Here is a 14,369-nt window from a genome sequence, read left to right as displayed (position 1 = left end):
GTTTGGGGGAAAGGATGTTTGTTCTGAATAAACTCACCGGTAGATTTTATGGACCCCACCCCCAGCCAGACCAGAGATCCAAGACACCAGGCACTACAGATTCCATAATGTCATTGCTACCAAAGGGAGGATTGCTGGAAACTGAGGGTGGAGTTAAGCTGCCAGGTTTGTTATATGTAGGCCTTGGGGGTCCTTGGTTTTTCTGCTGGCTTTCAGCATGCTATTGTGGTTCCAGCTGAAGCAAACTGGGAAGATGCATTCACCAATTTATCTCTCTCTCTTTCTCCCTTGAGTCACTCATTTCTTCATTTCCCCTTTTTGTAAATAAAGTCTTTATTAACCTTTTTGTGTATGCCTACAGTTGAGTCTCGTTATAAGTCCCTGTTAAGCACGTGGGTGAGAACCCAGAGTCAGGCCAACCCATTTCACATTGGGGTTGCCCTGTAACAAAACCAGTATCTAGAATTTGCATTCTAACTTTCTTTAGCTTTCACCCATCTCTAACTGAAAAAAATTCATGTGCTGCCAACTCAAATTAGGGCCTTGGGCAATTAGCTATACTAATCTGTACCTCTATAGCTTAAGGTAGACAGATGGAAATTGATAGTAGCTATCTTGTTCAGGTTGTTTCTTTTTTCCTTTTTTATATCCTAAAACAGTCATGTGTGCTGCTAAGAATTCACTTTTATGCAATTGTATAGCTCAAATTGAATACAGAGGTTTTCTTTCCTCTCTGATGCTTAATTAGTGATATATTTGAGTATCACAAATCAATTTTTTCCTAATGAATTTCCATTTGTGTAATAAATTTTAGATGCTATATAAAAGCCCTTCTGGGATCATGCTCAGCGAAATAAGCCAGAAAGAAAAAGAAAAATACCGGATGGTCTCACTCATAGCAGGAATTTTAGAAAACCTAAATAAGGGACCAGGAAAAAGACTAATTATAATAAAGAAAAAAATCAAAATCAACAAGCAACTATAAACGAGAGACACACTACGGGGGAAAGGGGGAGAGGAAGGATTAGGGTCAAAATAAGGGGGGGTAGGAATTGTATGGGGAATATAACCAAAATGAAAATGCATACATTGTGCAAAAATGAAAAATGAGGTAAGAATTATACAAAATAAAATAAATTAAAAAAAAATAAAAGCCCTTCTGGTACAGTAAGTGACATTGCTTTTTAATTTTTAGGGAGACTCAGAAAGAGTAATGATAATTACTGGACCAAACATGGGTGGAAAGAGCTCTTATATAAAACAAGTTGCATTGATTACTATCATGGCTCAGATTGGCTCCTATGTTCCTGCAGAGGAAGCAACAATTGGAATTGTGGATGGCATTTTCACAAGGTAAAACTTAGTTCTATTTGAATATATTTCAGGAAATAAGTGCACATTTTTATTTTATATACATATTTAGGTGGATAGTTCTGCTTTTAAAATATTTAGAGCTTGGGAGCTTAAGGTATATTTATATCAGTGTATTGTGATATACTCATCAGTGAAATATCTAGATGCATATTTACAAGGATCATTAACATCTTTGAATATGTATCATTGAAATAAGATCTATTGTTTGTTCTCCTGATAAATGCAAAATAAACCTCATTCAACTTTTTAGACTCAGTAATTTTTAGAAAAGCGATGAATTATTTAGTCTGGTCTAAAAAAAAAAAGTTGGCTTCTAGGCATAATTTATTTCTATTTAGGTCAACTGCATATTTACTTTTGGTGGTCCCTGGTTAATTTTCATGCTGTGCTACCCATGTAAGTGCTGTCTTATAGCACCCAGCTTCAGGGATGTTGTGCACTCAGAATGGCGCCAGTTGTTTATTTGAGAGGGAGTTGGATGATAATAGCCATTCAAATGCTCAAATTAAATTATTTTATTTATTTGCTTTTGATTGTGTGGGATGATAACTGACTTGTTGCCCACTTTAACTCAGGAAATTGAGCACCTACTGTGGAATATTTATATTCTATTTAAATATGTCTATATATGTATATATGTGTGTGTACATACTCATATATACACACACATATACACACATATTTCTTGATCAGGAAAAAAAAATTTGAATCAGTGCTTATCTTCTACTTGGTAGTAAATACTAAAACCACGTGATAACGATGTTTTACTGAATGAGTAGGCTATTTGAAATCCTTTTGACATCAGCAATGTTGCCTTATGATTCCGTGGTTTATTTATCGATGGAACCGTGCCTAGCAATTAAAGGAAATATCTTGTTTCATCTTTTTTTTGAAGATTTATTTATTTATACAAAAACTGGGGTACAGGCCAGATGTGCAGGAGGGTGAGAGGATTCACCAGAGACAGAGTGGGGAACAGAACAGGCAGGCTGACTGAAATACACTGCTGAGGGGAGCAGCAGGCGAGACAGGAGAAGTCTGCCATGCCATGTGGCATTCTCACCAGCCAGCTGGGATCGAACCAGTTGCGGACAGCTTCACAGCGTGGTGCTTAACCACCTGAGAGGCCTTCATTTCATCTTTTTTATGGAAAAGTAGTGGTGTGAATTTAACCTTACACAGTCATCTGAGGGTTTAGTTTGGTTTAAAGTGTAGATCCCGGGCAGAGTCCCTGAGTGTACCGACCCTGGAGAAACCATTATAATAGATATAATGAACAGGATCCTTGGATTCCATATTTAAGAGCTTCTGCAAGTGGGCCTCCTTGGTGGTGTAGGGGTTAAGTCTCAGTGCTGTCATACTATCACCTGTGCCGCCTGAGTTCCATCTCTCCCTTAACTCTCCCACTCCCCACCCCAAGCTGACCTACATGGCACGGAAGACTCACCTGCCTCACCTGCTGCTCCCCTCAGCCATTTTATTTCAATAGACCTGCAAATCTGCCTGTTCTGCTCCCACGCTGTCTCTGGCGAATCCTCTCATCCCCTGCACCTCTGGCCTATATCCCAGTTATTATATGCATAAATAAATAAAAATAAATCTTTAAAAAAAAAAGAATCTCTGCAAGTGACTCTGAAGCATGTCTAGATTTAGGATCCATTGTTCAGTTTCAACTCCTGTCATTTTATAGAAGGAAAAACAGAATCAGAGAAACCGAGATTTCTCCTGGTTCATATTTACTGCCCAAGTTCAATTATAAGGATGTGCCATCTAGTTGTGTTGAGTTCCTCTCTATTAATCTGATTAATTTTATCCCTGATGACTGATTAATCTTATTTTTCCTTTGACAACTTGCATTATTTGTAGTTTACACAGTTATAATTAAGGTTAAGAAAGAACATTTGGGGCCTCCCCGGTGGTGCAGCGCCGGGTCCATCCCCGGTTCGATCCCCGGCTGCCAGGTGAGGGTCCCATATGGCACGCAGACCTTTCCTGCCACCCCCTGCTCCCCTCAGCAGTGTATTTCGTCACTCTGCCTGTTCTGTCTCCTCTGGCTCTGGTGAATTCTCTCACCCTCCCGCACTTCTGCTGTACCCAGTGCTTGTATAAATAAATCTAAAAAAAAAAAAAAGAAGAAAGAACATTTGTCTGTTAATTATTTTCCTTTCAAATTCATGGGACTTTTCAACTGAGTGGACCAGTAGATGTGTGAATGATTTGCACAGTCAGCACATCTACCAAAGGATTTCTTTTGGTACAACACCTCTGTCTTTCACAGTGGTCTGCATGTGCTTTCTAGGTGGGTTTAGTTTACATGGTTTCATGTGAGCCAGTTGAAGTTTGTCTTGTCCCTAAATTGCTGTCTTGATTCTCAGCAATGTTCCCATTGAAATCAAAAGGTTGCTGTAGTATTTTTCACTTGGTTGTATTTGCAGCTAAGTGTTATAGCTTTTATAAATTGATTATAATACTGTTCTCTGATCTGATTGCAACTGGTGTAAAAAAAAAAAACAATTATACAGGAGAAAGAAACCTTTTTCTTGTCTATTATATAATTTCATTCCTGCTAGTTTATATATACACTATAGATAGGAGAAAGCTGGTTTATTTAAACTGGTAATTACCATTATTTTGCTTTGTTTCAATGTAATGATACAATAAAATATTCTTCAATATATCATTGGTGGTTTTTCAAATTAGTGTGTTTTTTAATTTGCACAGTAATGCTTTTTCATTGTGCAGAATATGAAACTATGTTGTTGTGCAAAATATAAACCTACAGAAAAGCTCAAAAAAGGAAAAAAGATTAAACCGTTCGTAATTCCACCACCTGGATGTCATTGTTGTTTATGTATATAACCTTCTAGGCTTTTTTAAAAAATGCACACATGTGGTGCTAAATTAAATCACTTGTAATTTCAGTCCATTTCCAGTCAACATTTATGTTTAATTACATTCAGCACATGTCTACTGCTTCACATTTTTATGCCTTTTAATGAAGTATTTATATCTTTTAATAACTTTTAATAACTGATAATTCTTTTGCAGCTTTTTCTTTTCTTGTACTTTAATTTTTTTGTTTTTTTTCTTCCTTACACTAACCTTCTCACAAGTTGTTATTTTTTTTGTAAAATTTATATAATACACAAAAAGCCATAAAACCTGGACATCCACACTGGACAGAATTCTGCAAACGTTTTAGCAAAGTGAAGTGAATAAGAACAACTTTAACTTCAAAAAGAAGGCAAAATAAGACCCCTCCTATGCAAAGACCTTAAATGGCAGATATGGTATAATTCTGCTTATATGAGAAGCCTAGAACAGCCAAATTCATAGAAACGGTAAAATGGTAAAATAGAAGTTACAATGTAAAAGAGAGAATTGGGCGTTGGTTCAAATGGGTACAGAGTTTCTGATTTGAAAGATGAAAAAGTTCTGGTAATTGATGATAATGATGACTGCACAGCATTTTTTGAGCATGCTACTGAATTGTATACCCAAAAGATGTAAATGGTAAATTTTTACATTTTGCCACATTTTTTAAAGCATTCAAAGATGTCAAAACATAATGTCACTTAATAATTGCCTCTATTAACAATTTTGCTACTTAAGCAACAGTTATTTATTCAAATGAAACACCCTTGCAGTATTCTCCCTCATGCTAGTATTTTCTGTGCTTAAATAAAGTCCAGGGATTATGATTTAAGCAACAGATTTAGAAACATTTGTGATTTAGGAACACCTACAATGTTACCTCAGAATAACAAGATCTCATAAAAACAAACTCTTGTTCAAATTCTGGTGAAAGTGTTCTTGATTTTATAAACTGACTGAAAAACCTAATTTTTTTTCCCTTCAGTAATGTTTTATTAAGCTTCATTGACCTATGTAAGGGTCATAAGCAAGGAGGAGTAGGGGGATTAGAAGGATTAGTCAATTGCCACTCCTAAAAATATCTGAGTGATTTTGTCTTCTTAATCATGTAACTGTAACCTGTCTACCCAGAGCAAACTAAGATGAAACCTAAAGAATGTATTTTACATTTTTTACTACATTTGAATGTATATGCAGACAGAATAATAATGGCATGTGTTCTGGAATTTCTTAAGTCTCTAGCTTGTTAATGATAGAAAATTTTGTAATCATTCTCCAGTACAGTGTCTTACAAATACTTGTTAAGATAATAAAGCATAAACTTTTTGTTGGCTTATGCCCTGCCTAGCTTCTAAAACTTACAGGCAGTTTCCTAGGATATATTCCATATCGTAGGATAATAGAAGAGTATTAAGCTTTCTAAAGACATTGGATCAAAGGGAAATAAGGATGAAAACATAAGGTAAAGTCAGGTTGCTAACTGTATTATAAGGTGTTAATCAGTTGTAACCAAGATGAAAAGGAAAAGTTGTTTGGTGATAAAATTCTGTGTCCATCAGAATCATACAAAGTCATTATTTTGCTGTTATTCGTTGGAAAAGTAAATCATATATTTTAAAGAAATTGACACAAAATATTTTTATCATTAAACAGTTCCCATGTTTACATTTCATACTTACCTAGTAGCCTCAATGACTCAAATGTACCATTATTTCTTTACTGGGCAACATTGCTACTTGATCATCAGGTGCCACAGTAAAATGGAATTGTTACAGAAAACGTGTTGGTTCCTAATACAGTAACATTCAAAATGTTCCAATTATCCCCCTCTGGATGGGGAAAGGGGCCCGACCAAATCAACATTCTTTAATCTGCGGAGTTAAGTTTCCTTGTAAACTTTTATTTGAACAAACGATTGAACAGTTAAAATATACAGAAAAAAAATTAAGGGAAAAGAGAGTAACTCTGTGTAGACGGATCACCTCTTGGTGTCTGCAGCTCATCTCTTTCAGACAATTCTGTAGGAAAGGTTGACTTGGTAGTCACCAGTGATAAAATCTGAGTTGGGAAGTGCGTGGTCTGTCAGTCTTGTCAGTTAAGAAGGCCTTGACACCATTAACTAGAGCAGGTTGAATAAGCAAAAAGACAATAGCATATAAAAACAATTATACTGCACTAGTCTGAATTTGACTCAACCAGTAATAATGTAAGTAGGTTATTGTGAACAATAAAAATTGGAATTTTTAAACTGCAGTGTTTTTAACTGGAATATACAAAGAAATATTGATGAGATTGTATCAGTTTTTAATTGTCAGGTATCACATGAAGCTATAAAAAGATAAGTTTTGATATCCCATTAAAATTAAGCTTTTCTCTTAAAACTGTATATTTTATATTTTTAGGATAAACTCAGCAACAATGTGCAAGGTAACCCTAGTTATATGGAAGTGCAAAGGAAAACATTGTATAAGTCCTTCTATTCCTTGCAACTTTCCCCATAAATGATAGTTCAGTTCTTTAAAACAACATGACTTTATTTAATATCAGATATTTACAAAATTGAGTCATTTGTGTTGGGTAACTTGTATTACAACCCTGGAACCAAATCATTTCAGCAGCTGAACATGATTCAGTCATCAAATTCAGGATGTATTGAACATCTTATGAACAAGACACTCTGCTTAGCATTTGAAGTAAATACAAAGGTAAATCAGTCAACCTGTTCTCAAAGACCACTTACTTCTACAAAAAAGACAGTGAAAAATATCTTCAGGTCAGTTCTACGTGGGAGGTGCAGGGACAGTTACACAGAAGTAGCTTAAGGAAGATGAGGATTTCAGTCTGCAGACTAAAGAGAGGAGAATATTCCAGGCTAACAGAATGAGGAAAAGCACAGAGGGGTAACGGTGTGTGGTATCAACTCTGAATATACTAAAACCCTCTGAGTTAAGTACTTTAGAAGAAGTTTTATGGGGACCTCCCTGGTGGCGCAAGGGATTAAGACACAACCTATGAAGTGATCCGCAGCCACTACAGCACGAGTTCACACAAGTTCAATCCCCAGCGAGGGAGCTGCCCACATGGCACAGCAGACTTCTACTGACCTGTCTGCTGCTCCCCTCTGCAGTGTGTTTCAGTTGGTCTGCCTGTTCTGTTCCCCACTCTGTCTCTGGTGAATCCTCTCCCCCCCCCCATACCTTTGGCCTGTACCCCAGTTCTTGAATGCATATATAAATCTTAAAAAAAAGTTTTATGATAATGTGAATTATATCTTAATAAAGCTTAAAGTATGTGGCATGTGTCAGCAGTGACAATGATAAGTTGTCATGCAAGGACATTGATCTGGGGGTAGTGCAGAAGAAGAGATTGGAAAGAGATTTAAGGACAAAATACACCATACTAGTAATTTTGTTTTTTATTTCCTAGGCATTAAGAAACCCTTTAAAGTATTTAATTATAAATATTAGCTTGCTTATTCTTTATGACAACCATAAAAAGTACAAAGTAGGCACTATTATCATTACTTTACAGGTGAGGAGACAAGAACGGGTAGTGTTGTGTCACGGATTTGAACATCCCAGTTAATTTTCTTCCATTTTACACTTAACCATTATGTTCTCCTGCCTCTTGGATTGATTCAATGTGTGTATTTATGCAACCATTGTCAATTATGAAATTCAGTAGTAATATTGAGAAAAAAAGAGTATACCATTTTAAACTCATTACATGCAGTATTAACTATTAACTGGTATTGTTTAAAGAGTTGTTGACCAATTTGAGACATGCTATTTTTTATTTTATTGATATAATTTTATTTGAGATTTTTTTATTTATACAAGAACTGGGGTATAGGCCAGAGGCGCGGGAAGGTGAGAGAATTCACCAGAGACAGAGCGGGGAGCAGAACAGGCAGATGGATCGAGGTACACTGCTGAGGGCAGCAGCAGGCAAGGCAGGAGAGGTCTGCCATGCCAGGTGGGTTTCTTCCTGATAGGCTGGGAATTGAACCAGCACTGCAGAGGCTGCAGACAGCTTCACAGCGCGGCGTTCAACCCGCCACCGGGGAGGCCCCTATTGATACAAATTTTAAGAAATTTAAAATTCTGTTATTATAAGAACACAATGTGAGATCTACTTTCTTAAATTTTTCAGTGTATAGTACATATTGTTGACTCTTGGTACAATCTTTTGCAGTAAATTTCTAATATTCACCTTGCATAATCGAAACTTTATGCCCATTATTTAGCTACTCCCTATATTCCCCTCCCCTTGGTCCTTGGCAGTCATCATTCAACTCGCTTTTTCTGTGTGTTTGTCTGTTTTAGGTATTTTGTATAAGTGGAATCATGCATATTTGTCCTTTTGTGACTGACATTTCTTTTAGCTTAGTGTTGTCAAGTTATCTATATTATTGCAAATGGCAGAATTCCTTCTTTTTAAAGACTGAGTAATATTTAATTGCATGTATAGACATTTCATTTGTTCACTTTACCATCAATGGACATTTATGTTATTACCCTATCTTAGCTATTTTAAATAGTGCTGCAATGAACAACAGAGCATAGATAACTCTTTAAGATTCTGATTTCTTTCTTTTGGGGTCATTATCCAGAAGTAAGATTGCTGAGTCAAATGGTGGCTCCATTTTTAATTTTTTGAGGAACCTCCATGCTGTTTTTAAACATAGAAATAAAGATGACTCAATTTTAAAACTTTACTAGAAAGGTGAAATATTGTTTGTTAGAGAAAATTAGGGCAGAGAGAACACGTTATATTATTGAAATAGCTCAGACAAAGTAACATAAAGTAGGGGCACATCAGTGAGACTGAAAGAGAGTGTTTGGCAATGAAATACTACTCAGCTATTAAAAAGATGAAATATGCCTTTTGCATCAAAATAAACTGGACATTGAGGTGATTCTGCTAAGTAAAATGATTCAGAAAGTCAGAGACAGTTTTGGTTTCATTCACCTATAGAATATAATTAAAACAAGCTGACAAAACATAGCAAAAATAATTCTCAGCTTCTGGAAGCCACTCACAGATCCTTTTCACATGGTTGTCTCACAATATGGCAGTGTATTTCTTCAAAGCCAGCTTGGTCTTATTTAACATCATATAATCATGGGAGTAATAGCCCATTACTTTTGCCATATATTATTGATTACAAGCAAGGCATAAGTCCCACCCATACTCAAGGGGGATGGGACAACACAAGAGACTGAACATCATAATGCAGAAGTCACTGGGGTCGTTTTAGGGTATGTCCACCACAGATACTTCTTAGTTTCTTGTTGAGACAGCAGGGTGATTAGAGTGTAGGATATGGTTTTGGACTAACTGGGTTTGAATCCTGACTCTATGATTGACTAGCCTTTTGAGCACTAAGCCTCATCTGTAAATGGGGGCAGTGTAGTAAATGAGAAATTATGTAAAACACTGAGGTCAGTACACAGGACCCAATAATGCTCATGCAGGATCACATTTGAGCTTCAGGCACTGTAAGAAAACTAATGGAAGGTAATTTTCAACTAAGTTAAATTTGTTCAAGATTTTCAGGGTTTGAAACTTAATCTAATGTGCTTTCTGTCATATTAGTGAGAACATAAAGTAATACATTCACAAAGATCTTGGCATTTGAAAAGGATAGCTCCTTTGAGGTTTTCTATTCCATGCTTCCCATTTTACAGATGAGGAAGCTGAGACCACACAAAAAAGTTACGAAATTTGGCAAGATGACACGAGCCAGGACTAGAGGGCTTGTTGGTTCCTTCACTCCAGTTACTGCCTTTTCAGTACTGTATTTCGCTAGATGACATAATTTATAAATGGCATAACTCTTTAAAAGTTTTCACTCCGTCTTATAGACTAGACCCTCCTTTTCCAATGTGACAACTTTTTAATGCCAAGGAATAGATACATAATAAAGTTCATTCAAGGCCTAGACCCAAAATAAGAACTTGCCCATTTCTAATGACTAAAACACAGCCATTGTGAACATCTCAATGGCATGAAACATGATTTGCTGCTTTAAAATTAAATTAAGCTAAATTGTTTGCTTATATGTAGATAAACCTATTTTTATTATCTCTATATTTTATTTGAACTGATTCCTAAGAATACCTCAATGATAGTAATGAATACTTAAGCAGTATAGAATCATGTTAGCAGCCATGTTAGACCAGTATTTCCTTTAAGTTTTAATCAGCTGGAGTAAAGAGAAAAAGACTCTTTTTTTCATGTTGTTTTCATTTAATATCCATTTATCAGTCTCCATCATGGTGCCAGATGTTTTACTGGGTACTTAGGAGAGGAAAAAGCATCATTAATCCCTGTATCCAGACAAGATTACTCTAAACATGTTGATAACCTTCTATATTTTTTCTACAATAATTACATAATATTTTTTAAAAATTATAATTACAGAAGCAGGGGCATGATAGAAAGAAACTCAGGCAATACAGAAGGCAGAAAATTGAAACTGAAAGTGCTTCTTTATCTCCCCACGACCCCCCAAGCACCACCAGCACCAGACCCTTCTATTTTTTTAAAACTGTTTCTTACTTTTATATCTCCAGTGTCACAAAATTTATACTGCTGCAGTATCTCTTGTTCTTTTTCATAGGGTAGTTTAAAAATGAAAAGAACCCAGTAATCAGCATTTATATTACTATGGTTTATGTGTTTGTCACATACATATTCACTTGAGAACTTTGAAAGTATGTAATCTTTAAGATGATTTGTTGCTCATAGAGGAATTGTCTAAGCTTCTTGGTCTAAAAACGCTTCTCATTTCTTTCTAGATTTATTCACTCCTTCTATTACTCTTTATATTTCATGTCATTCTTCTTTGAATACTTTTTTCTTTTTCATCTGCCTGTCTTTGATTAGTTTTTTCATGTAGAATTCATGATAGCAAAATTATCTAAGTTTTTTAAAGTCATAAATAGCTTTATTTTGTCATTATATCAAGTTTGAAAGTTTATTTTTTTAAGATTTATTTATTTTTATACAAGAACTGAGGTACAGGCTAGAGGCACGGGAGGGTGAGAGGATTCACCAGAGACAGAGCGGGGAGCAGAACAGGCAGACGGACCAAAGTACACTGCTGAGGGAGGAGAGCAGCGGGCGAGACAGGAGAGGTCTGCCCTGCCATGTGGGTATCTCCCTGGCTGGCCAGGAATCGAACTGGCACTGCAGAGGCTGCAGACAGCTTCACAGAACTGCACTCAACCTGCTCTGCCACCAGGGGGGCCCGAGTTTGAAAGTTTAGATGAATATAAACTTAAGAACTTAAAAATTCAGGACTTTGTTTTGTTATTGTACAGTCTTGCATTCATTGTAAATAAAAAGTCTGATAGTATGATTTGCTTTCCCTTCATTATTGATAATTCATTCTCTCTCTCTCTCTCTCTCTCAAGTCTGGGGTTCTTAAAAACATTTCTTGTTTTTTCACCAGAATGTTTCTGGGTGGGAGCCTTTTTTACTTGGCATTTTGTGAACCTTGCCATTTGAAGATGCATTTCTTATTTAAGCGTCACAGTGTTCTATTTTATCATTGCCTTTGTTGTTTCTCTCCTCTGCACTTCCTATTAGACAGACTTTAAACCTCAGTACTGACCTCCCTGTGTTAAAATTATTTCCATTTTCCTTTCCTTGATCTGTTGCTGTACTCAGAGATTTCTTTGAGTTTATCTTTTAGATTTTAAAAACCTGATCCTCCCTGGTATCTAATTTGAACCTTGCCTGTATGGTGATTTTTTTCAGTCATCTTATTTTTAATTTCCAAGATATTTTCTTCACCAGCTATTCCCTTTTTGGTAGGTTGTTCTTATTTTAAATCTGCAATTTTTTTTTAAAGATTTATTTATTTATGTATACAAGAATTGGGATACAGGCTAGAGGCGTGAGAGGGTGAGAGAATTCACCAGAGACAGAGCGGGGAGCAGAACAGGCAGAATGATCGAAAACATTGCTGAGGTGAGCAGCAGGCGAGACAGGAGAGGTCTGTCATGCCATGTGGTTTTCTCCCTGGCTGACTGGGAATTGAACCCGTGCTGCAGAGGCTGTGGACAGCTTCACAGCGCTGCGCTCAACACTCTGCGCCACAGGGGATGCTCTAAATCTGCAATTTCTTAATCTCAATAAGGATACCAAGTGGAGGTTTTGTTTGATTTAATTGTGTTCAATTGTATTTTTGCCCATTTCCTCTGTGGTAGTTGTTTTGTTGGATGTTCTCAGTACTTCTTTTTCATATTGTCAGTTATCTTTAATTGTCCTCCATTTTTCTTTAATTCTGGTTGCTGCCCATTTATCTGATTAGAACCCTACTTCATTTATTACATTCCCTGGCCTGACTTCCTCAGGTGTCGGGTTCTCTCTTTCCCTGGCCGAGCCCCCTGTCCCACTCACTGAATCAGATGACTTTGGGTTTGGGTCACTTAGGTAACCCAGTGTTTTTACATAAAGTCTTTTGTAACTGTTTTCCCATGCCACACGTTCTAACTGCTCGATTTTATTGGTTACATACTTTTCCATTATTTATTACTGCTTTTACTCTTTTTTCTTAGGCATTTGGTTTTTCCATAAATCTCTAATAATTTTCACACTTATTAATTTCTAGAACGAAATTTATGGGTCATGAAAGGTATCTGATAGATGTTGACAAATTGCCTTTGGCAAGTTATAACAATTCTCATTTTTGTAAGAATACTCTTTCCCCTTGGGCCTCCCTGGTGGCGCAGTGGTTGAGCGCTGGGTTGCGAAGCTGCCCGCAGCCTCTGCAGCTCCGGTTTGATCCCTGGCCACCAGGTGAGGGTCCCACATGGTGTGCAGACCTCTCCTGCCGCTCCCGCTGCTCCCCTCAGCAGTGTATTTCATTGGTCTGTCTGTTCTGCTCCCTGCTCTGGCTCTGGTGAATTCTCTCACCCTCCTGCACTTCTGACTGTACCCAGTGCTTGTATAAATAAATAAATAAATCTTTAAAAAGATTTATTTCCCCATTCTCTTGTTAAATTATACAGAGGCTGAATAATTATATATATTATAAATTATATATATAATATATAATATTTCCTGTTTGGATTTAATGTGGAAATATTTTTGGGAGCTTCTATGGTGCTTCTATGGTATGTGAGAATTGACTGTCTTTTGCCTTTCTATTGGAACGTTCACCATTTTGTGTTTCTTTGTGAGAGTTTATTAACCCTCTGTCATGAGTTAAAATATTTTTCTCAGTGCGTGATTTGCTTTTTAGCTTTCTCTTACATGGTTTTTGTTGTAGACATGTTTTAGTGCTACGTATGCAAGACCAACCATCCACATTCGGTGATTAAATTTCAACATTACTCTTAGGAATGTTTATGGTTTCTATTTTTATGTTTAACTCTTAAATCCATGTAAATTTATTTTGGAATATGGTTTGATTAGGGACACATAGATGCCAATGCATGACTGGTTGGGTACAGCCAAAATTATTTATTTTAACATTGCTGCATGTCTCCATGGTTTTAAATAAGTAAAAGTGTTTGAATTTAAATAGGTGCAATGCACTTGGATTAAAATCTTAACTTCAGGGCCTCCCTGGTGGCACCAGTGGTTGAACAAAGCGCTGTGAAGCTGTCCGCAGCCTCTGCAGTGCTGGTTGGCTCCTAGCCGGCTGGCTCGAGAATCCCACATGGCGTGGCAGACCTCTCCTCTCTCCCTGCTGCTCCCCTCAGCAGTGTATTTCATCACTCTGCCTGTTCTGTTCCCCATTCTGTCCCTGTGAATCCTCTCACCCTCCAGCGCATCTGGCCTATACCCCGGTTCTTGTATAAATAAAAATAAATGTTAAAAAAATAAAATAAAATAAAATCTTGTCACCTTCATCATGGGTATAGTTTATTACAATTTCTAAATGTCCTCATTTATTACTGGAGCAGTGGGGAAAACACTACAGTCCCAGAGCTCTAGCCACAGAGATTTCACCATGAGTTTTCCCAGAAATAAAAGGTATACTATGCTTCTGTAGGTCACATAAAAACTATTGTAGCAAAATGAAGTTGACAAAGTTATTTGCTGAGAAAATAGTTATAGCACTCAAAGCACTGGCTAGAGGGTTTTGAAAACCTAAGGTCTAG

The 14,369-nt window shown here is 36.7% G+C and overlaps 1 protein-coding gene across 1 annotated transcript in view; it reads left to right on the top strand.

Annotated features, from left to right (window-relative positions):
• Positions 1–14,369, top strand: part of MSH3 (mutS homolog 3) — a gene marked incomplete at both ends in the record, with an annotated part of 149,954 nt that overhangs the window by 124,672 nt on the left and 10,913 nt on the right. The window contains one exon of the mRNA XM_084233471.1: positions 1,196–1,353. Coding sequence (XP_084089597.1) covers positions 1,196–1,353 — 158 coding nt within the window. The remainder of the gene's footprint in view (positions 1–1,195; positions 1,354–14,369) is intronic.

This window comes from Talpa europaea, assembly GCF_964194135.1.
Source record: "Talpa europaea genome assembly, chromosome: 5".
NCBI lineage: Eukaryota > Metazoa > Chordata > Mammalia > Eulipotyphla > Talpidae > Talpa > Talpa europaea.
This window is presented reverse-complemented; position numbering and strand designations above follow the sequence as displayed.